Raw genomic sequence first — 22277 nt, forward strand, 5'->3', positions numbered from 1 at the left:
GCAAATTGTGCCCAAACTCAACTTCAGTGTTTGGGGCACTTAAAATAAATAAACTACAATGTTTGGGTATATTAGGTACCCCATAGGCAGGGTCTCCCCTAGGTGTCCCAGGGGTGGTGGGTCAGGTATTTATAAGGAGAACCCGTATAAAATGAGTTTTAGATGCCCTGGATTAAATGAAATTGCACATTTCACTCCCAGCATTGTGGTAAAATGCTTCCCAAAATCGACTTTTGTACTCGGAGTACTGTGTTGTGAGGATCTGCAATATGTTTACATTTTCGTACTCATAAGGTCTCCCCTTAATGTTGCAGAGGTGAGGAATCCTGTAGATCTAGCCACGGTCCGTCTAAAATGTTTTTATAAGCCCTGGTGTTGGAAAAAGTTTGGATACATTTCATCCTCCTTGTTTGGTTCTTAAGTTGTAGATCACATTTATATTGGAGTTCCTAGTTATTAGTGTCAAGACACAGTTTTTCTTCCCCACACCATCTGAGCATGCTACATCAGAACAGCTGCGTTTTTTGCATCGAGTTGATGTGTGAAGAATCAATTTTAGTTTCTTGAAGAAGAACTATATTTCCTTTGCGTGTGTATTTGTAGTCAATGATTTTCTTATTTTGATAGGATGATTGATCCCTTTCATATTTAATGAGATTATCTTGATATTCTGCTTTATATTAAGTAGGATTAATTGTTAACAATCGTATGGTTCCTGATTAAGAACTTGTGATATGTTCAGAAGGTTGTAGCTGGGAGTAATTAAATATCAAAGCCCACTTATCTGCGTTGTAGGATGAGGAAGCGGCTGGGGATGTAGAAAGAGAGGTAGTCTTCAGGTTGAGAATGCATCTTGATCCATGAGAAAGTATCTTTGTGACGGTACATAAAGACGTCTACTTGAATGACTGTATCATATGTTTCTAGTATTGACATAAATATAAAAAAGAAAGTACAAAACAGTAAGGTAGATTCCAAATGAGAAATGTAAACAACCAGTCCAATCCTTGTTGGACACCATCCCCGATCCCCCCTCACTCTCCCTCCACCAAAATAAAAGTATCCAACAGGAATGGCGAGAGTAGAAAATGCTCCTCTACTGCAACGATATAATAGTATTAACCATTGGGTAATGTCTACACAAGCATAAAACAAAACTTGGTTAGCTATATATGCATAATGTGAATGAAAACAATTCGGTTGGCTAAGTGTTCATTTAGTCAAGGTAACTCAATGGAGAACTAGAACATGATTGGATGAATTGAATATAACAGGAGAATTATCCTAGCACCTCATTGAGATGCAAAGATGACTGGCGATTCCTGAGCTGTACTAAACAGCCATAAACAAGATTTAGGAACAGTAGACTATATAGAGTCTGTCAGTCAGATTATCGAAATCAATATCAATCATTATCAAACCATTTATACGCCCACATTTAGGCTGGAAATGTCATGAATCGTGACTCGACAATGGTCTCTTACCTTTAGGCAGTAGATTGAAGACATACAGTTACACAGTATTTTGCTGTACTACAAAAGAGAATTGACAGTTCATAGCTTTCCGTCTGGGTTGCAGAGCCATGAAACCCTTTTTAGTCTCAGCCATATAGTCCAACCCCCCTATACTTCTTTTCAATCTAAATTTAAAGAGTTCAATCTAAATTTAGAGTGAGCTTCTGTGAAATATCAGGTGCTGGTGAAGAAACAATTACACGGAAACTGTGGTTCTCAAGCAATGGTACTGTTCCTAATTGCTATGCTTCCTCCTTCCTTTTGAAAGGTCTCATTCTTACTGTATATACTACATATGAACATGACTTCTGGAGGCTGGGTTTAAGGCCTTTCCAAATCTTTGTCTGCAATCTGGACACACATACAATGAGGTATCTAAGCGTAATGCACTAATGTATTAAATGTGTGCTTTAACTACTTTTATAATAAATGTACCCAGAGCCCCGAGCCTGACTACAACTAATAGTAGAAAGCTTGCCTGGACTTTCAAATAAGTATATTTTATGGTTTATACTCGGTCCAACATCTTTGGGACTTCGAAAAAACACATTTGGAGCAGGTTGTCTGATGAGAAATTCTAGGGCATATTTTTAATTTAAGAGACTTGTAGAGCGCGCAGATACCCAACAGGCAGACCCAGTTAGGGCAGTTAAAGAGCATGGTTTTTAAGTTCTTTCTAAAGGTAAGCAGTGAGTCACAGTCACTAAGAGCTACCGGAAGAGAATTCCAGAGTTTTGGTCCTAAAACAGAAACAGAGAGCCCCTTAATACGAGCTCTGCGCAATCTAGGCGTGGTAAACAGTGCGCGATTGGCTGATCTCAGCGATCGGTCTGGACATACGGGGACACCAGATCTTGGATATAGGAAGAGGCGAGACCATGTCTAGCTTGAAACATGTAGCATAAGGCCTTAAATGTAATCAGTTTGTCAACCTTCAGCCAGTGCAATATATGGAGCATGGGAGTGACAGAAGCATGTATCGGCAACCGGAATAGAAGGCGGGCTGCCGCGTTCTGGATAATCAGCAAGCGATGAATCCAGGCTTGATCAGCGCCCAGATACAGTACATTTCCATAGTCCAGTCTGAACATTAGCAAGGCCTGCATCACTATTCTCTGATATCTTAGAGGAATCAGCCAATGGATTTTCTTGAGCAGTTTCATAGTGAAAAGCTGGAGACTGGGAGCTTGGAGACCTTTGGTTTCAGGGAGAGATTCTTATCAATGGTGAAACCAAGATTCTTAACCCTACCAACCGGCGCAGGTAAAGGCCCCAATAGACGGTCCAGTGGTTAACTCCCCAAAGTTCGGGATTATTACCCAGGATCAAGACTTCGGTTTTATTGCCATTGAGTTTAAGGGCATTTCTGTTCCTCCAGAGGGTGACATTGAGCAGGCCTTGCCTGAGGGGGGAGGGAGCTATCATCTGAGAGTCATCTGCATATGAAAATACGGTGAGGCCAGACTCTTCCATCACTTCCATCAAAAGGTGATGGTAAATGTTAAAAAGCAGAGGGCTCCGTATAGATCACTTAGTTTACCTCAGCTAGTTTTCCATATTATGGCAAGGCACAATGGAGCTGTGACTTTGTGCTCTTCTGTATGTTTGACATCATCTCCGGAGACAGTCTCCTCATTCCAGGAGTATTGTGAATGCTGGTCTTTTGGAGCCATGTACACAGTTTCTCAGTTCATCTCTTTGGTTCATATTGTAATCCTTTCGGAGTCTAATGAGAAATGATCCACCCACTAGTTGTACTACATTTTGTCACCCAAAACAAGAGAGAGTTGTGTGGTGGTCTATAAAATCTCACTAAAGCTTCCTGTCTTAGCCAAGATAGCTTCTGAGAACGCTTTCTAACAATTCATCTTCTCCTTGCTGGGCTACATTTATGGAGTAGTGGTAGTTCAAGACTTGTTGTTGAACCTGGCCTATCTTTGTTAAAGACCATCAGTTCACCTGTCAATTGCCCTTCTTTTCTCGAGCTATGAGCCCAACTTAGATACGGTCCTTCCTTGTCGGCCAGTGTTCGTGAGGCTGGAAAAAAGGAAATGCCAAACCTGTTCTTATCTGATTTTGTCTGAGATTGGCTTGGCCTAATACAACTTGGCAGCTTGTGCCCTGGAGAAACACATTTTAACCCCTTCGATGCTGGTGACGTAACCATTCCGTCATCAGTCACGGTTGAGCTGTGCTGATGACGGAATGGTTCCGTCACAACCACACCCATTATAATTGGGGCCCAGCACAGGAGGAAAATATCAGCCACAGCGATGAGGTTAAAACATTCAATTTCATCTGGGAAATAAAATGTATTAAATAATTTAAAACATTTCATTTGACATTCATGTTAACTTATATGAAATCTGTTGGACCTGGCCACCTCTGCAGGGTCACCCCCAAACATTTTGCTTTCACCCCTCCTTTTTTGCTAAAGTAATTTTTGTTGGCTTTAGAACTCTGCACACTTTACCACTGCTAAACAGTACTAAAGTGCTTGTGCTCTCGCGTTTGAACATGGTAAAATGGGCTTACACCCAGTTAGTACATTTAATTTACTCATAAGCCTCTGGTAAAGTGGTACTACAAGTACCCAGTACCTGTATATTCTATGCTGAATGAGGGCCTGTAGCATTTATTGTGACCCCCCACTTGCATAGCCTTTTGTAACATGTGTCCGATCTGCCATTGCAGCCTATGAGTGTAGTTTTAAACTGCCCATTCGACTTAGCAAAATAAACCCCTGGCCAGGCCTAAAACATCCTTTTGATACATTTAAGACATCCCTGTTGTAGGCCCTACACAGCCCATAGTGCATGGTGCATTGTATTTAATAAGTTGAATGTGTACCATTAAGCTTTACATGTCCTGGTAGTGAAAAACTTGCATATGTGTTTTTCACTACTGTGAGGCCCATCTCTGCCATAGGATAACATTGTGTTACCTTATTACTTGTTATATAAAATATATCATCTTTTACTTTTAATAGATGATATATTTTGATTGAAAACAGGTAAACATGTCATTTCACCCTCAAATGAACTGTAATTTGAAATCATCTTTAATGGTAATGTTAGATTTTGAGTCGCAATTCTGAAAATGCCAATTTGAAAATTCCACTCTTGGAAAGTTTGAAAAATTGAGGAGATTGGCCCAAAGGACGAGGACTTGGCAGGGCCGTATTACTATATGAAGAAAGAGAAAATTAGCCTGTACCTCAACTTATTTAAAAGCCTGCTTTTAAATAAGTTGAGGTACAGGCTAATTTTCTCTTTCTTCATATACTTTTAAAGTTTACATTTTCTTGTCCTAACCAATATGACTATGTGTAGCTGACAGTTGGCCTTTGTGTATCCCTCCCAGACAGTCACACAATAGAGTGGTGGATGGCATGATCGGCTATTCTGACTTGATGAGAGGGGCAAAGCTGTCACCTGCCACATTTGCACTTCAAAGACATTGTCTCAGCCCAACACAGAGAACTTTACTCTAGTCTTTTGTGACCCCAGAGCCAGTAAAGCTAGGGCACGGAGGCAGGCAATTCAAGAACGAGCTGGCACCAGTTATAAATATTGGACCCTTGAACTAACTCTTCTGAGCACTTCTGGACCTGTGGAAGGCACAGAAGGACTGCGCTGCTACCCTGCTTCTGGAAGGACTGCCCTGCTGCCTGAGGAAGGAAGACTGGACCTGCTCCTTGAATCCTAAGCCCCCAGAGAGACAACTGCTAGCTGACTGGCCTCCTGTGAGCTACATGGACATAGCAAACTTAAGACCCTGCTCTGCATCTGCTCAGCTGCCAGACTCATTTGCTGCTGCTGGCTTCTGCTGGAGGTATCCTGATAACGAAGAGGTGCCACCGATGTCCTTGACTGGCATCAGTTTACTTTTCCTGACCCAACTGTGGGTTTCCTCGGAACCGACACAGCGTGAGGCAGACCTCGCATTGCAGCACCTAACAGGCCCTGATCGTCAGCCTCATCGGATAAGATAAGCACGATGCAACTCAACAGAGGAGCTCGCATCTCAGTCCTTGCAGCTTCTCAACAGAACCGACGTAGCACAAAGTAATGCTCTGCATGAAGGGCATAAGGTACAATTCTCAGTGGGACTAACCTGATCCCTGTATCCAGCCTGCACTCCATCGTGGTCAGCCTGAACTTGGCACTTTGTCCTGGTCGAATGTGACCAGATAACCACAGTTGCCTCTTTTTGCTCTTAGGCTCTATACTTGCCTTAAAACTTTGAAATTGCATATCTCCGGTTCAACTGATTGGATTTTTGTCATTTTAGTTTCAAACAATTTATTAAATTATACTCCTATTTTCTAAGTTGGTGTAAAATTTGTCTTGTATTGTGTTCTCACTTCATTACTGTTTGCGTGCTGTACTTAACTCATTGCCTTCAAGTTAAAACTAAATGATTTATGGCAGGATATCAGAGGGATTAGCACAGGTGAATTTAGTGACTGTGATTCCTCTTGACAAGGATTGTGGCTGTTGGTTGAGAAGGGCTCACACCCCTCTCAAACAACAACCCAATTTCTCTCAAATTCATAGGAATTATAATGAATATTCAATGCTGTTAATTTAACGTTGGACAACATTTTATGAAACACCTCAATGAGCCCTCCCAATTCTAGTTTTTAACCTCAGAATTTTTTCAGTTTAATGGAAAGTCACTGTAGCGAACGGTACTTGCCAGTGAAAAAAAAAAGTATTTTTTGTCTGTCGTGGCCCAACTGGTGCTACCATTTGGAACTGTGACTAGAGGCACTCGGGACTAGCAGAAATATCCCCGTCTGCTTATCTTTTGACGGTATGGGCATCTTGCGGTATGAGCAGGGTTAGGGCCACCCCACAGAAGTCAAAATGAGTGTGGAATTGAGGAACATGTCTATGGGTACAACAAGGCAGGTGGAAATCCCTACAGCAGAGTATCTGGTCATTTGGTATGTTTTTTTGGTAATCTGTGTATGCAGCATCATTGAGGGGGGGCTATATCTTATTCTCACACTGACTTACAGAGCTAAGGCCAATTCAGGTAAGTGTTACAGTTATTGATATCAGAGAAGTGTATGTATGTTGAAAGTGGAAGTTTTTTTCTACCACAAACCATAGATTGAAAGTGTTAACAATTGTAGTGTTTCTAAACAAAACCCGTAAAATACTACCAAGGAAATATATTTTAACTCGGTGATAGCATATCACTGTAGTCATGGCCCTGCAGATATCTCCGCATGATATCAACCTCGTTTTCCATGCAAGCATTGCTTTACAAATACGCCATTCTTCTGACTAAATTATTTTATATCGTGCATGTAACACCCTACAAACATCACATTCTGGCTTATTCACCAAGTGCTTAAAAGCTCCATGACGGGTGAGTGTGCTGTACTTTAAGAAACGTTTGTGCATAAAAGCTTGGAAAGCCATGTTCAGTTGTGTATTTACAAATCTGTGTACGCGTAGTTCATCCCGGACCCTTCCATTTCACCTCTCCGTGCATTCATGTAAGTTCTGAAATCGGTTGCTATGCTAGGTTACCTTGAGCTGAAGTGTATAGCACCTGGGGCCGATCTTTGTGTGAACATTGAAACATGTTATTTGGGAGGCCTCAATGAAAACTAATACATTCTTATGTAGCGGGTGAACGTTTGGTGTGAGTACCACGAGTTCTTCACCTTCTCTCAAACTTTCCAGCTGGTTGACTTTGTGTGTGTTTTTTCCGCAGGATTTCGCAGGGATGCGGCTACATCTCCTACCCTAGTAAGCAACACAAAGGATTTGGTAACCACAGCAACATCGCCCCTCCAGCCTAACATCTCACGGTAAGGAGCCTGGGAATCTGCACTTTGATTCGTTCAATGCAGCCCGCATTTCCAAAAGAAGTAACCTGTTCTTGGTTTACAAGAGTGGGGCCTTCAACTGCTGCTCAGATGTGTTCTTGGACGTGACGTAGGCGTTCACTTCCCTGTCTATGGTTGACAAGAGCGGTAGGTTTCAAATGCTCCTTGTAAATTGAATAGTCCATACACATTGGTGTACTGTTGTACTGAAATAAAGTAAGGGATTCGTGACGAAGTCGTTTGAAGAGCTTCATTTCCAGCAATCTCCACCCACTACACGAAGCGGCCTCCTGGTCTGGTGATCGAACGGCAACTGACAAGATGCCATGCGAACCCCGACCAGCGACCATTCCATGCGTGAGCCACATTCAAGGATACACAACAGTATGGTTCTAATGCATCTCACGCAAGCCGCGCAATGCATTATCACCAATACTACATGTACAAATATTCAATGTACATATATATGGTGAAACAGGAGATATTTTAATACAGCAGCTCAGCCAACAAGGTCTATCAGGCCACTGGCTGTTGTGCTTTAAACTAAATTCCAACACTGTGTTCACTATTCCATTTGACATCATACTGCCTGCTGACATTTAGGCAGGCCACTATACTATTTCACACTTCTCCATTTTTCAACAAGCTATTACAATAACTAACTAAATTTAATATGAATAATACTATAAAATCTAAAATATTGCAGACCCAACATTAATAAAAGAAACTTCTTCATATTGGCACGTTGCAAAATAAATCCTAAAATCTTATGTCACATAATCATTTAGATATGATGGAATAGAACAACTGTGTGTATTTCTACATGCTTCAGACTTTTTTTTATTATAATCTCTGTACACCATTTCACCACACCTGGCAATCTGACTTCAAGTTCTCATTTCCAATTACACTAGATTTTAGTACAACCACCCGACGATTATTCCATATTCTTACATCCTTGACCTTTACTGTATTTCTGAAACACTTAGTCACTTGAGTGGGTTTAGTATACGTAGACCTATCCATACACCCAACTGGTGCTTTGATCTGTACCCAATCCTCTACACATCTCTCTACTTTTTCTTTTTTTACTTTCATCAAAAAAAAAATTGTTTCTTTCTTGTGTTTTCAACTCACGATCTCTTCATGCCCCAATTACATTGAATTTGATCCTTTTACACCAATCCATCCAACTTGAACACAATGAGGTATTGGGTATTCTTCCCTTGAATAATTCAAATGGAGACTTCTGTGCAGTAGAGTGTGGTGTCATGCATTGTGCAGTAAAACATTTCTGTAACGGCTCCGTCCAATTTAGATAACAGTACGTTCTCTTTTATCACTCTATGAAACCTTACTATGGCTCCATTAGTTTCCGGTTGATACAAAGAACACTTTTTGTGTTCTATCCCACATGTCTTCAGAAAATCTACCATTTTCTTTGAGCAGAATTGTGTCCATTGTCAGATATTAGTGATTTAGAAAAACCTTCCCTTTTACAAACTCCTTACAAAAAAACTATATTTACAGTATCAGAGGTTATTTCCTTTACACAAGTCCCCTTCACCCATCTGGAATTCATATTCCAGAAGGGTGGAGGGGACTTGTGTAATCCATCATAACTACCAGGGCAGTGGTATTTTGCTCACCTTTTGCCGTGGACTGTCCAGTAATTTCTTAGACACCATAGTCATGGTAGACGGTGTCAATACTTTGTCGCTATTTCTACACCGTATAGACACAGTAACCACACGTTTAATACTTAAGTGCATTCCTTGCCACCAGAAATTCACTCTTAACCTTTTTTCGTTTTTACAATCCCCATGTGACCTTGATGTTCCTCCTCAATTAATCTCTTTGTGGGGGAGCGCCCCAGACTACTACTTGCGGTATTGATCCGATCCCGATATCTCTGCCTTGGGTTCATTGCTTCTGGGGTCCGGATGACAACAGCTCATGCAGGACGGGAGCACAGAAAGTAACAACAGACTATCGTTCCCTCATGCAGGACGGAACAACAACTAAAGAACCAATCGATGTAGGGAGAGGTAGGGATATGACTCAAATGGTCCAATTAGCGCCGGAGAAAGAAAGCAAGGAAGGGAAGATAAGGACGGAAAAGACGGTGTTTTGGTTGGAAAGCAGAAGAAGAGTTACGGAGGAGACCGGAAGGCGTTTCATCCCTGGAGCACGGCTTGTGTTGACAAGCATAGGTGAAGACGATGCCAGAGACCAGGAAGACCCCGAGCTATGGTTTGAAGATTAGTGGACTCCCGAGGACATGCAAGAGCCAATGCAACTCTGGAGATTTGCTGCAGAAAGCGGTACGCGACTAGGGAGAAGGGAAGGGTTGGGCAAAGTGGTTGAAGGGTACGTATTGCCTTCCCTGAGACCTGGGGTTTGGGAAGACCCCACGCACAGAACCTTATATTTTTTGTTTATTACTTAAAAATGTACACTCTTCCTTCACGGTCCATTTATAAATCCTTCACAGTGTCTTTGTGGAAGTGAATGGCGCTAGACGGAGAATTTATTTTTACCACTCCCTTTTCTGTTCTCCTTCTCTTCCCATGTTGGTGAGGCAACCCTTGTGACTTCCACCAGTGCACTGTAATCCCCAGAGGACAAAGACCTAAGAAGAAATGAAGAAAACTTCTCCACAATTCCCCTGCGACCCCGAAGGAAACTGCCATCAGCTACCACAGTTTGTTGAAAGCTTGAAAGAACCTGAGGCTATTTGATGTTACCACCTAGTCTAACAATAATCCTACAGTAAAACCTTAAATATTCTCCCTATATGGCTTCCTTGCTTCAGTTTCCGCCCACCCCGCCGACACCCCCTCTCAACAAACTTGGAGATACCAGTTTAGTTCCTCTCAATAATATGTCTCTGTCCACAGCCAACTCATCAAATATATTTACCCTGGTTTTAGACTAAGCTTTCCCTTTACCTATTTGTATTTTCTGAACAATTTCCATTAACCCCTCATCCTTTTTAACTCTTCTTTCCACACCCCTTCCGTTAGGCTGCCCATTTTGAAGCCTTCACTTCTTCTTTCTTAACTTCTTTCTGAACTTCCTTGAAAGCCCCACTTCATCTACATCTCCCACCAACTTGGATAAACAATCCACTGTCAGATTACTAACTCCAGTGAATATGTTCCACCACAAAATCCTGCTGTCAGAACCACTCACCTGAAAATACAGGTGGTTTTGATGGGGTGATGACTTGGCCCAACCCGCTCTGAGGACTAGCGTGTAGCAATGGCACAGAACAAACACACTGCTCCAAGAACGTGCTCAAAGGAAGTGGTCCGAGAGAGAAGTACAAACCGTATAATGCTCATCTTCTTGTCGATTGATTGTTGGTCTGGAGATTCCATTTAGGGGGAATGCAATGGGATTCAGGCTCTGTGAAAGAACACAATGAGCTTAGCTTGATGCTCAATCCTCAATAAGAACAATGCAGATACACAGAAGTAATTACAGTATTAAACTCTTCACTTTACTCGCTGATGCATTATACAGAGTGGAATTTTATAACCAAGTATTAATGTACATTAGTCTAGAATCCTCTCTAAATTATAAATGCAGTGTCCGTGTAGGTCTTAAACCGACCCGCCAAGTTGTTTCCAAAATGTCAGTTTTCAAAAAGACCAATAGTCCAAACAGAATTTCAAATAAAATACTATGCTCTAAGGAACTGGAGAGGTATCAGTCTATAAAGTCTCGCATTTCCTTTTATAAAGTTCTGATCTCCTTCGCAGGGTATTTGCGAAGATCTAAAGTTCAAGACTTTAAATCACTAAGAATGTTAAATCTAAAATATACAGTCAAGGGGTCTGAATGCTGGTTCCAAAATGCCAAGTTGTCTTATTCATTTAAGAGTTCTATCGCAAGTCCTTTTTTAAATTTATTTAAGAAAATCCATTTTCCGTGCACTCAAACAAGTGTTTAATTGATAATTACCGTAAAAAAATTGAAGCCGACAGACTGTTAGGGAAAAAAAACCTCCATAGCTTTCGCGCAATAATTACACTCCACGTTGTACTTGAAGCGTAAAAGGCCATTTATTAGGACATGGTTGTAAAACACAAATAATGACCAAACTTCAATTAACCATAACAGTCCCCAACATCTAACTTTTATTCACTCCATCCATTTCCCCTCAGTCTCCCTCACTTATCTTTCAACATCCTCTCTTGTATCTCCTGCCGTCACACTCTTGTATCACGCACTCTCCTCATTCTCCTGTCCCCCCGAGGGGTGGCTGTGCCCATCATTGACTCCTCACCCCTCCAAAGTACTGCCAACCTAAACCTACAACCCGTCCTATACTATTGCCCTGTCCAACCTGTCACCTTGACCCCAGAATTTGTAGGGTGGGCCAGAATTCTCAACCCTCCCCAGTCGGGCTAGGTGCAGGAAGAGCAAGAGCTTCCTCCCCTACATCCTTATAACTCCTACCCTAATCCCAACCCTCTGACCCGTGCCAGCTTGTCGTTACGGCCCAAATGCGCGAACACCCTGTGGGAAGACTGGTCTGCGACTCTACTTCCCCTGGGGTACGGCATTGTAGACTTTCTTTTCCTCCGGGAGTCTGGTGCATCGTGAGGAAGAGTTGTCATGGAGATGTAAAGGAAAAGTGCCATCCTAGGGAGGACGCGCCACCGAAGACCCCACAGGAAGGTTGGATCCTCAGGTAAGTGGCAGACTGATGTGGCCAAGACTTTGAGAGAAATATGCTGAGTAAGTAGCCGTGACTCAAAGAAGCGTGTAGAAAAAGGCGTGGCTGTATTATTCTGGAACTACACGTGCTAGCGTTTTGTTGCACGTGGAAATAAACGGTCAGAACACACCTGTCTTTCATAAGGCCAATAATGGTTGATGCACGCGGGAATAAACGGTAAGGAAACATGTGCCTCTCACTGGGTAAATAACAGTTATCCAGTATTGGGGTATCTTTCATAGATTCACATGCCTGAATCATTCCCCGTCGTCGAGGCGGGAGTCCCACGGTAAATTATATATATATAGCAGTGCCTAAAAACCATTAGTAGTAGGCTAGAAAAGGATATAGGCCCAACTAGGCCCAAAACTTAGCAGCCTATCTACCTCATTATGTAAAAAGAACTGAAAATGTAGCCTCAGCCAATCAGCTAACCTCACCCTCTAGAACCTTCCCAGCCCAGGCAGTTCTCCTCAGATTTTCACCGCACTTCGTGTGTAAGGGAGTCTCCCTAGTGCCTACTCGGATTTTTCTTCAATTTCTTTCAAAAATGTCTGAAAGGAAGGCTTTATTCAAGGCCTGTGCTTCATGTTTCAAGAAGAGAGTTCACGTGGACGACGAGCACTCGGACTGTATTTATTGTTTGCATCCTTCACATGTTGTGAAGGATTGCAGGATATGTCGAACCTTCCCTCCTAAGACCAAAAGGGATAGAGAGGCGAGAGTTCTTTTGTGGCTGAAGTCGTCTGTCAAAGATGACGAGGACAGAGCCTCTACTTCAAGTAAGAGAGCCAGTTCCAAAGAGAGGTGTTCCCCTGAGAGATTGAAAAAAGCTAAGTTCTCTCATAAACCCTCTGGATCCACAAGGAGTGCTGCGTCAACAGAGTCTTCAACTGTGAGTACAGTCCGCACTAAAGCTGTCACCTTAGTGTCTTCTCTCACTGTTACCACCTATTCTACGTCCTCTACTTCTTCAAGTACTGTTACCACCTCAGCAATTACTTCTCCTGTGATGTCCGTCATGGCTTCTTCTTCTGAGACAAGATCGTCAAAGAAAAGCGCGTCGTCGACGAGTCTGCCGTCGACGACCAAATCACCATCTTCGAAGCGTTCATCATCGCTTCCGTCGACGCTCTCGTCGACGACTCTCCCGTCGACGAAGACTTCCACTATCCCGTCGACGAAGACCCCGTCGACGAAGATCCCGTCGACGAAGATCCCGTCGACGAAGATCCCGTCGACGAAGATCCCGTCGACGGAGGGCCCGTCGACGAAGGACCCGTCGACGAAGGGCCCGTCGACGACAGGCTCGTCGACGAAGACTCCGTCGACGACAGGCCCGTCGACGACAAACACGTCCACGAAGATTTCAGCTCCGTCGACGACTAGTTCGACGACGAGGAGTCCGCCGACGGATCCGCCTACTAGGACGCCTTCCAAGAAGTCTTCATCCATGGTTCCAATGCCTATGACGATACCGTCGACGACACTATCGGCAACTAACACTTCTGTCTCACTTTTGCCATCGGCAGCAGCGCTGGCATCTTTGAATGTGCCATCCACGCATTTATTGCCTACATCTCCGGTTAGGGTGCAGTATACCCATTTTCAGATGAAGTCATTTCAGAGACAGAGTTACTCTCATTTGTCTCCCCTCTTGCCTTCGCATATCTTGGAAAACTACGTGGAGGCGGATTCGGATAATGAAGAGAATGATGATGATGATGATCCTTTTGGTGTGGCCCATCACCCTTCCCAGTTGCACATAAAATATCAAGAGGATGAGGATGACGATGAGGTTCATTACTATCAGGAAAATTTAGCTACTCCTTATCATCAGGAGCAACAACACACAGAAGACACGACTCATCTTCCGTCTGTTCTGGTGAAGGATTTACAGGCCATGCTGGCCGATTATCGTCAGAGGTTTCCACCAACTCTGCCTGCTCCTAATCCTGTGCCAGAGGACATGCCAGTAACTCCACCGCCACATCCTTCACACTCTCCAAGGCAGGATGTTGACCCCGAAACTGGAGGTCAGGATGTTGACATCTCCTCCCCAGATGAGGATGAAAGAGAGGATGGGGAACTTCCGGATTCCACGCCTACGGAACCATGGAATGATTACATCATTCCTATGCCCTCTCCTAATCTGCCACAACCTTCAGATTCTCCGCCAGAAGACATAGGAGGTTTTCACAACATCATGCACCGGGCGGCTGCTCGATTCGCAATCACAGTTTCGGTTGAACAAACCGACTGCTTCCTTCATGATTTTAAGGAAGGGTATAGAAGGGTGTCCAGATCTATCCCTATCATCGACTATATCTGGAAAGAAGGGATTGATATTATGAAGACGCCAGCTTCCATCCCGGCGGTTCTTCCAAGAGTCGACAAGAAGTACCGAGCACCACCGGATACTCCTTCATGTTTGATTGGTCATCCGCGTCCTGACTCAGTGATTACACAAGCGGCTCAACAGCGATCCAAGAATCCGGTTGCACCACTTTCTACGCCTCCAGACAAAGAGGGCAGGAGATTGGATGCAATTGGGAAGAAATTCTCAGCTAGTGCCGCTGCTACTGTCAAGATTGCTAACTCTTTGGCAATTTTAGCACGGTACGACAGACAAATGTGGTCAGATCTGTCAGAGTTCATCAATTTGGTTCCCGATGACCGTGTTGAAGAGGTCAGGAAGGTTGTCTTGGAAGGCGAGCGGGCAGCTTCTGAGATTATCGATTGCGCCCTCGATGTATCTAATACAGCCTTTAGACAATTGGCCGGAGCGGCAGTTCTCAGACGGCAAGGATGGCTCAAGGCGACTTCCTTCAGACCTGAGGTCCAGACCAAAATCCTTGATATGGCCTATAATGGCGAGTTATTGTTTGGCAAGCACATAGATGACGCATTGCTTGCGATAAAAACGGATACTGATACGGCCAAATCGCTTGGTGCACTACAGTATAAGCGAGGTTTTTTCAGAGGGGCAAGAGGCCGTGGTTTTTCATCAAGAGGACATTATCAAAATCAACAAAATCGCCAGTATCAACCTCAAAATAAGCCGTACTACCAGCAGTCCTATCGGCAGTCATCGTCAGCGGGTTTCTCTCGTCAAGGAGGGAAACGACGTTCTAACTACCAGGGACGTGATTCAAATAAACGCCAGTGAGTTTTGCCGGACACCATCCTCCCTTCCCTCCCTCCCCGTGGGCGCCAAGATCTCCGCCTTTTATCAACAGTGGCGGAAAATAACTTCAGATCAGTGGGTTCTGGACATAGTCAAACACGGACACACTCTGGAGTTCTTGCAGAAACCCCCAACATTACCGCCCAGGGGTCCCTCCCCTCCTCGTCTTCATTTGTTATACATGGAAGCCATGAAAATGCTGCACAAAAATGCGATAGAGAAAGTCCCAACATCCCAGAAAAATCAGGGGTTTTATTCTCGCTTCTTCCTTGTGGAAAAGGTTTCAGGAGAGTGGCGTCCAATTTTGGATCTACGAAACTTAAACAAATATCTGAAAAAGCAGAGTTTCCGCATGGTGACACTCACGGATGTCCTCAATTGCCTCATGGAGGGAGATTTCATGGCTTCCCTGGATATGGAAGACGCCTACTTTCACATTCCAATTCATCCAAAGCACCGCAAGTATCTGAGATTCACAGTGGCTGGTGTCCATTTTCAATTCAAGGTGCTACCTTTCGGCCTGAAGTCTGCACCAAGAATTTTTACCAAGACTCTAGTCCCAGTTGCAGCTGCGTTGAGGTCACAGGGAATCCAAGTGTTCCCGTACCTCGACGATTGGTTAATAAAGAGCCCGACAAGGACTTCAACAAGACAATCGGTCAAGAGTGCTCTGTCAATGTTCTCGAATCTGGGTTTAACCCTCAACGTCAAAAAATCTCAACTTCAACCCAAACAAATTCTGACGTTCCTGGGAGCAATACTAGACACTTCTCAGTGCAAGGCCTTCTTAACCCAAATTCGTCGAGACAAAATCACAAAGCTGGCAAGTCAAATACGGTCAAAAAAGTCTCTTTCGGTCCGACAGTTTGTTTCCCTGCTAGGGATGTGTTCCTCCGCACTCCATCTAGTTCCACTGGCTCGACTCAGAATGAGGCCTCTCCAGGAGGAATTGCATCGACAGTGGCGGCAGGTAGATGGGTCTTTCGAGGACCGTATCAAGGTCACGCCCAAGATGAAACAAGCTCTTCTATGGTGGGCGACAAAGAACAATTTGTCTCCGGGTCTCACTTTTCTTCAGACCCTACCGGAATTTACTCTAACGACAGATGCCTCCATGGAAGGTTGGGGAGGTCATCTCCAGGACCTTCAAGTGCAGGGACGGTGGTCCCATCAGTACAAGCACAAACACATCAACTGCCTCGAGTTGAGGGCAATTTTCCTGTCCTTGCGAGCCTTCCTGCCAAGAATTGCAGGCTCTGCAGTACTGGTGCGCACGGACAACACCACCAGCATGTTTTACGTAAACAAGCAAGGGGGCACAAAATCTCTGGCCCTGTCTCTTCAAGCGCAGGAAATGTGGGAATGGTTACTCCACCACAAGATTTCCCTCAGAGCGGAGCATGTTCAGGGAATTCAGAATTCTCTGGCCGACGATCTCAGCAGATCATTCACAGGATGTCACGAGTGGGAACTCGAACAACGCCAAGTGGAAACAATTTTCCAGCTCTGGGGCACACCAACGTTGGACCTGTTTGCCACGCAACAGAACAGCAAATGCCTTTACTTTGCCAGCAGGTTCCACCAGCAAGGATCGAGGGGAAATGCCCTGTTGATGAGGTGGACCGGAATCTTTGCATATGCCTTCCCACCGATTCCTCTCATCCCAAAAGTTCTACAGAAAATGAAGAGAGAGCGTTGCTCTCTAATCCTAATTGCTCCTCGCTGGCCGAGGCAGTATTGGTTCCAGGAGCTTCTGATGCTCTCCCATCAACCTCCACTGCGCCTCAAACCGACGTTTGCAATGCTAACAAGAGAGGAAGGACAAATACTTCATCCAGATCCTCAGTCGCTACACTTGCACGCCTGGCTCCTGATTTCTTAGAGTTTAAGGACCTGGAGATTTCTCCAGACTGTAGAGCTGTTCTATCTCAGGCTCGTGCACAGTCTACCATCAGAACCTATCGCTTCAAATGGAAGAGATTCTGTTTATGGTGCGGAGAGCATGACGTCCATCCACTACAGGCTCCTCCAGAGAAAATTCTGCCTTATCTACTGTCTCTAGCCAGATCAGGTCTCGCTTTTTCTTCTATCAAAGTTCACCTTGCTGCCATATCCAGATTCAGGAAGAGTTACAACAAACCATCCTTGTGCTCTTCTTCCTTGATTAAACAGTTCCTTAAAGGATTGTTTCGAGTTTTCCCTCCAGTGCGGCCTCCTCCTCCTGAGTGGGATCTCAATATTGTGTTATCTCAATTGCTGAAAAGACCTTTTGAACCAATTCATAAATCGGAACTTAAATTCTTGACTTGGAAAGTGGCTATTCTGTTAGCTCTCACTTCAACCCGGAGAGTAAGTGAGATACAGGCGTTCACTATATCAGAACCTTTCCTACATTTTTCAAAAGATTATGTGACACTTAGAACTCATCCTAAATTTATTCCCAAAGTTCCGACTCAGTTTCACATCAACCAACCGGTGAAACTAAAAACTTTCTTTCCAGACCCCAAGACTCCAGCTGAAAGGATGCTGCATTCCTTGGATGTCCAAAGATGCCTCAAATTCTATTTGCAAAAGACAAAAGATTTACGCAAATCTACCCAACTGTTTGTGGCTTATGGACAGGCTACACGTGGTCAGGCAGTGACGAAGGCAACTATAGCCAGATGGCTTTCCTCTGTCATCGTCTTCTGTCATGAGAAAGCGAACAAGCCCCTGACAAGAACGGTTAAGGCGCATTCCACCAGGATGATGTCAGCGTCTACAGCCCTATTTGCAGGGGTGTCCCTGGAAAACATCTGCCGTGCTGCTACATGGAAAAGTGTGCATACTTTTACGAAGCACTATTGCCTGCAGCCGGTACTACATGGAGATACGTCAGTGGGAGAAGCAGTGTTGCAGCATCTTCTTCACTGAGGTCAGACTGTTATGGTTTTATTTTTCTCTATTGCTAAATGTTTAATAATATACTGTTTTAACGTTCTATATATAGATACATATTGTATGAAGGTATTGTCATGATTTTGCATATATATTGAGATATGTCATTGCTCTAGTACCTTCCAGGTTGTGTGGGGATATATGGTTTGGATTGTCTCCCACCTTCCTCTACCGACAGTTATGGTTGTTACTGCTTGCTATTCTGATTCAGGCATGTGAATCTATGAAAGATACCCCAATACTGGATAAGAAAACAAGTTACTTACCTGTAACTACAGTTATCCAGTATTGGTATCTTTCATAGATTCACATGCACCCACCCTCCTCCCCGACTGGGCAGTTCTTATATAGGATACTACTTCTCACTTGTGCTGGGAAAATCTGAGGAGAACTGCCTGGGCTGGGAAGGTTCTAGAGGGTGAGGTTAGCTGATTGGCTGAGGCTACATTTTCAGTTCTTTTTACATAATGAGGTAGATAGGCTGCTAAGTTTTGGGCCTAGTTGGGCCTATATCCTTTTCTAGCCTACTACTAATGGTTTTTAGGCACTGCTATATATATATAATTTACCGTGGGACTCCCGCCTCGACGACGGGGAATGATTCAGGCATGTGAATCTATGAAAGATACCAATACTGGATAACTGTAGTTACAGGTAAGTAACTTGTTTTCTTTTCTCTCAATAATAAAACACATAACTCACGTGGAGTTGCAAGGAAAATGTTAACCAAGAAAGTTTCTACAATGTTCTTCTATCGGCAGAGCTCATAATTCTGGCAACAGTATCAGCAGAGCTCATAATACTCGCAACATGGAACATAGCAATTTGTGGTACACAGCAACATTTATCACGGTGTTCATGAATGCGTTTTAAGGCAACAACAAACCAATGTGCATGCAACATACCTGCAGGACCCTTACCACTGTAGGCTTAAACGTGCTGTAGGGTGTACGGACAGAGCCATGTAATCTAGGCCTTTTCTTTTGAAATATCTCCTTTAAAGGCTTATGATCTGTGTCAACTCAAAAATGAGCCCCCCCAAAAGAATTCTGAAACTTATTTAGTGCCCAAAATATCGGCAAAGCCTCACTCTCTAAAACCGAATAATTTAATTCTGCTCGTCGCAATCTCCTAGAAGCACAGTCAAGTAATTGTTCCCTACCATTTCTCTTTTGCTTCAACAATGCACTTACGCCTTTACAACTAGCATCTGTAACAATCATTGTTTCTTCTCCGGGTACAAAAGCCTCTTAAATTGGGCGCATTCTACAATTCTCTTTTTGAGTCATCACATTTTTTCTGACACTCCATGGTCCACTTAATTTCCATATTTCTCACCATTAACTGTCTCTTATTAGATTTGTCTGCCAGATTCTGAATGAACTTTCCATAACACTCAACCATGCCCATAAATTACATCATCTCGTCCTTAGTACATGGTGCCATTACTTTGGAAATCATGTCCACTAATTCCTGCTTTGGAGCCACTCTTGTTGGGCAAATTAAAAATTTTCTCTTTTAAGCTTCAAACCTCCAAACCCACTGAATGTGCCTGTAGCCTCTGTATCATCCTCAACAGCCAGCTATCCATGAAGAAGCAGGTCAGCCCCTTCTCCTCTGCTTGCTTCCTCCCCTTCCGAATGCTCAGGAAGGTCTTCCAATGGCTCCCGCCCAACACCAGACGAACTGTCATGCGAGCTCTCATCACTAGCAGACTCGACTAGGGCAATTCCCTCTAAGTAGGAATCAACGTCTAACTCTTGAGGAAACTCCAAACCATCCCCAGACAGACGCACATCACCCCTCACCCCAGGAAACTCCATTGGCTACCAGTTTAAAAAAAATCCAATTCAAGCTGGTCACCCACGCTTACAAGGCACTACACAACGATGGATCGGCTTACCTCAACAAACAAGTGAATTTTCACCAACCTACCAGGGAATTCCGTTACAGATCCCTCTCTGTAGCAGCTACCCAGGGCATCCATTGGGCAATCACGGGAGGGCGCTTCCTTCTCCCAGCTGCTGTATAAGACCTGGAATACCTTCCCCCTGCACCTCAGAACAGCACCGTTGTTCCAACAGTTCAGGAAGGACTTCAAGATTTGGATGTTCAAAGAATAGGAACAGGCAGCATGGTCCCGCAGCAGGACACCATAGCGCCTCAAGACCCTCATGGTTTGAAGCAGCTGCGTGATACAAATCCTGATAGATTGATACAAATCATCCTCAACAGCCAGCTATCCATTCATTTTTTTCTAAACAACTTTCACCCTAGCATTATCCTCAGTAAGTGTGCCCTCAAAAATCAAAATATCATCCTGATAACATTTAACACCCCCAACTCCTTTGAAAATTGAGGCCATATCTCTCTGAAATAATGAAGCTGCGGATACAAGTCTTAAAGGCATTCTTGTGAACTTGAATCCACCCATAGGCGTTATAAATGCAGTTAATTCCTGAGAGCTGTCCACCAATTGTATCTGGTGATAAGCCTGTGTGAGATGTAATGTCGTGAAATATCTCGCCAATTAATAAATTATCTCATCAATGTTGGGAAGTGGAAATGTATCCGCAACCACTTCCTTATTTACTGCTTTTAATTCTACACACAGCCTAATATTCCTATTTGACTTCTTGGCTACCATAATCGGTGCATACCATTTAGTGGCTTCAACTAGTTTTATGATCTTTTGTTGTTGCAATCTTTCTAATTATTGTTAAACTTTACCCTGTAATATTGCTAACTATCGCCACAGTCGTTTTTGCCCCTGATTTTAGCCTAATTCAAACTTTACCTTTCAAACACCCTAACTTTTCTCTAAACAAAGCAGGAAATTTGGATACAAAATTACAAATAGTATCCACTTCTTGAACCTGAACGTGGGGCTCTGCATTTGGATTCTCAGTAACTCTACGTTGATATGGCCACCCAAACAGCGTGTCCCCTTTTTTAGCTACATAATCTTTAACCACCATATATCTCATTCCCAATTCTACACATGCCTTACAATATCCTGTCCTGCTCATTGGTTGACCACCATAACCACCAGGCTTTATATCCATTGTCATGTAACTTGTTTTTCACTTGAAACCAACCTTCATATGTGTCCTTGGATATAATGGTTAGGTGTGAGCAGGAATCAAATTTAATTTCCAGTTTCACCCCTTCAATTTTTACTATACCTCTTGGATGGTTCTGTTAAGTTCGTTCGATTTGAAAGACAATATCTTGAGAAATTTACTTTACTTCTTTATTTTGTTCTACGTGTGCAACATTTCTGGAAGAGACCTTGCTTGCCACAATTGAAGCACGTTACAAACATCGCGGACACAAGTTGGCATTGGCTCTATGTCCATTTCTACAAAACAAAAACACTCCCCTGCCATTTTTATTTCTCAACTAACCCTGTTGCCATCTTCCTTGGTTGAATCCTATGTTTAATCTTTTTTAGTTTTTATCATGCAAACAGTCTGCTCACTCTTCTCTGCGTTAGGACTTAGCTTACTCTTTTCATTCTTCAATTTGGATACACATATGAGCACGTGCTCAACTTTTTGTGACCAGAATTACCTCTTCAAATTGTGGCTCATCTTTAAACCAGAGTTCTTCTCTGATTATATCATCCTTCCATCTTAATACAAACTGGTCTCTAATCCGTTCATCACGGGAACCCCAAATTTGCACATTGTTGCTAACTTACGAAGACATGTATTATATTCCGCAACCGATTCATCATATCCGTGTTTGCTTAGACCAAAATAATAATGTTTCGTTATCATGCTCACTCTGGGTAATAATGTTGATCCAATTTCATAATGCATACTTCGAATTCATTATGACCTCTTTGCTCCTCCGCACTTACTTTAGGTAAATTTTTAAAAACCTCCTGGCCGTCCCCACCTAAACAGTGCATTAGCAGAGCATACCGCCTTGTCACACTTAAATTGGTTCCACAAACCTGATCATAGGGGCGATTACGATTGCAGAAGGCCTGTCAACGCCTTCCGCAATCGTACCACAATTTCCCCCCCTACGCCACATTACGATATTGGAGGGAAT

At 43.4% G+C, this 22277-nt stretch overlaps 1 protein-coding gene across 1 annotated transcript in view; it reads left to right on the forward strand.

Annotated features, from left to right (window-relative positions):
- KIAA1328 (KIAA1328 ortholog) overlaps window positions 1-22277 on the forward strand; it is an 898127-nt gene that overhangs the window by 745103 nt on the left and 130747 nt on the right. The window contains exon 10 of the mRNA XM_086960312.1: window positions 7248-7344. Within this exon, the coding sequence (XP_086816438.1) occupies window positions 7248-7344 (97 nt within the window). The remainder of the gene's footprint in view (window positions 1-7247; window positions 7345-22277) is intronic.

This window comes from Lissotriton vulgaris, chromosome 3_1, assembly GCF_964263255.1.
Source record: "Lissotriton vulgaris chromosome 3_1, aLisVul1.2, whole genome shotgun sequence".
NCBI lineage: Eukaryota > Metazoa > Chordata > Amphibia > Caudata > Salamandridae > Lissotriton > Lissotriton vulgaris.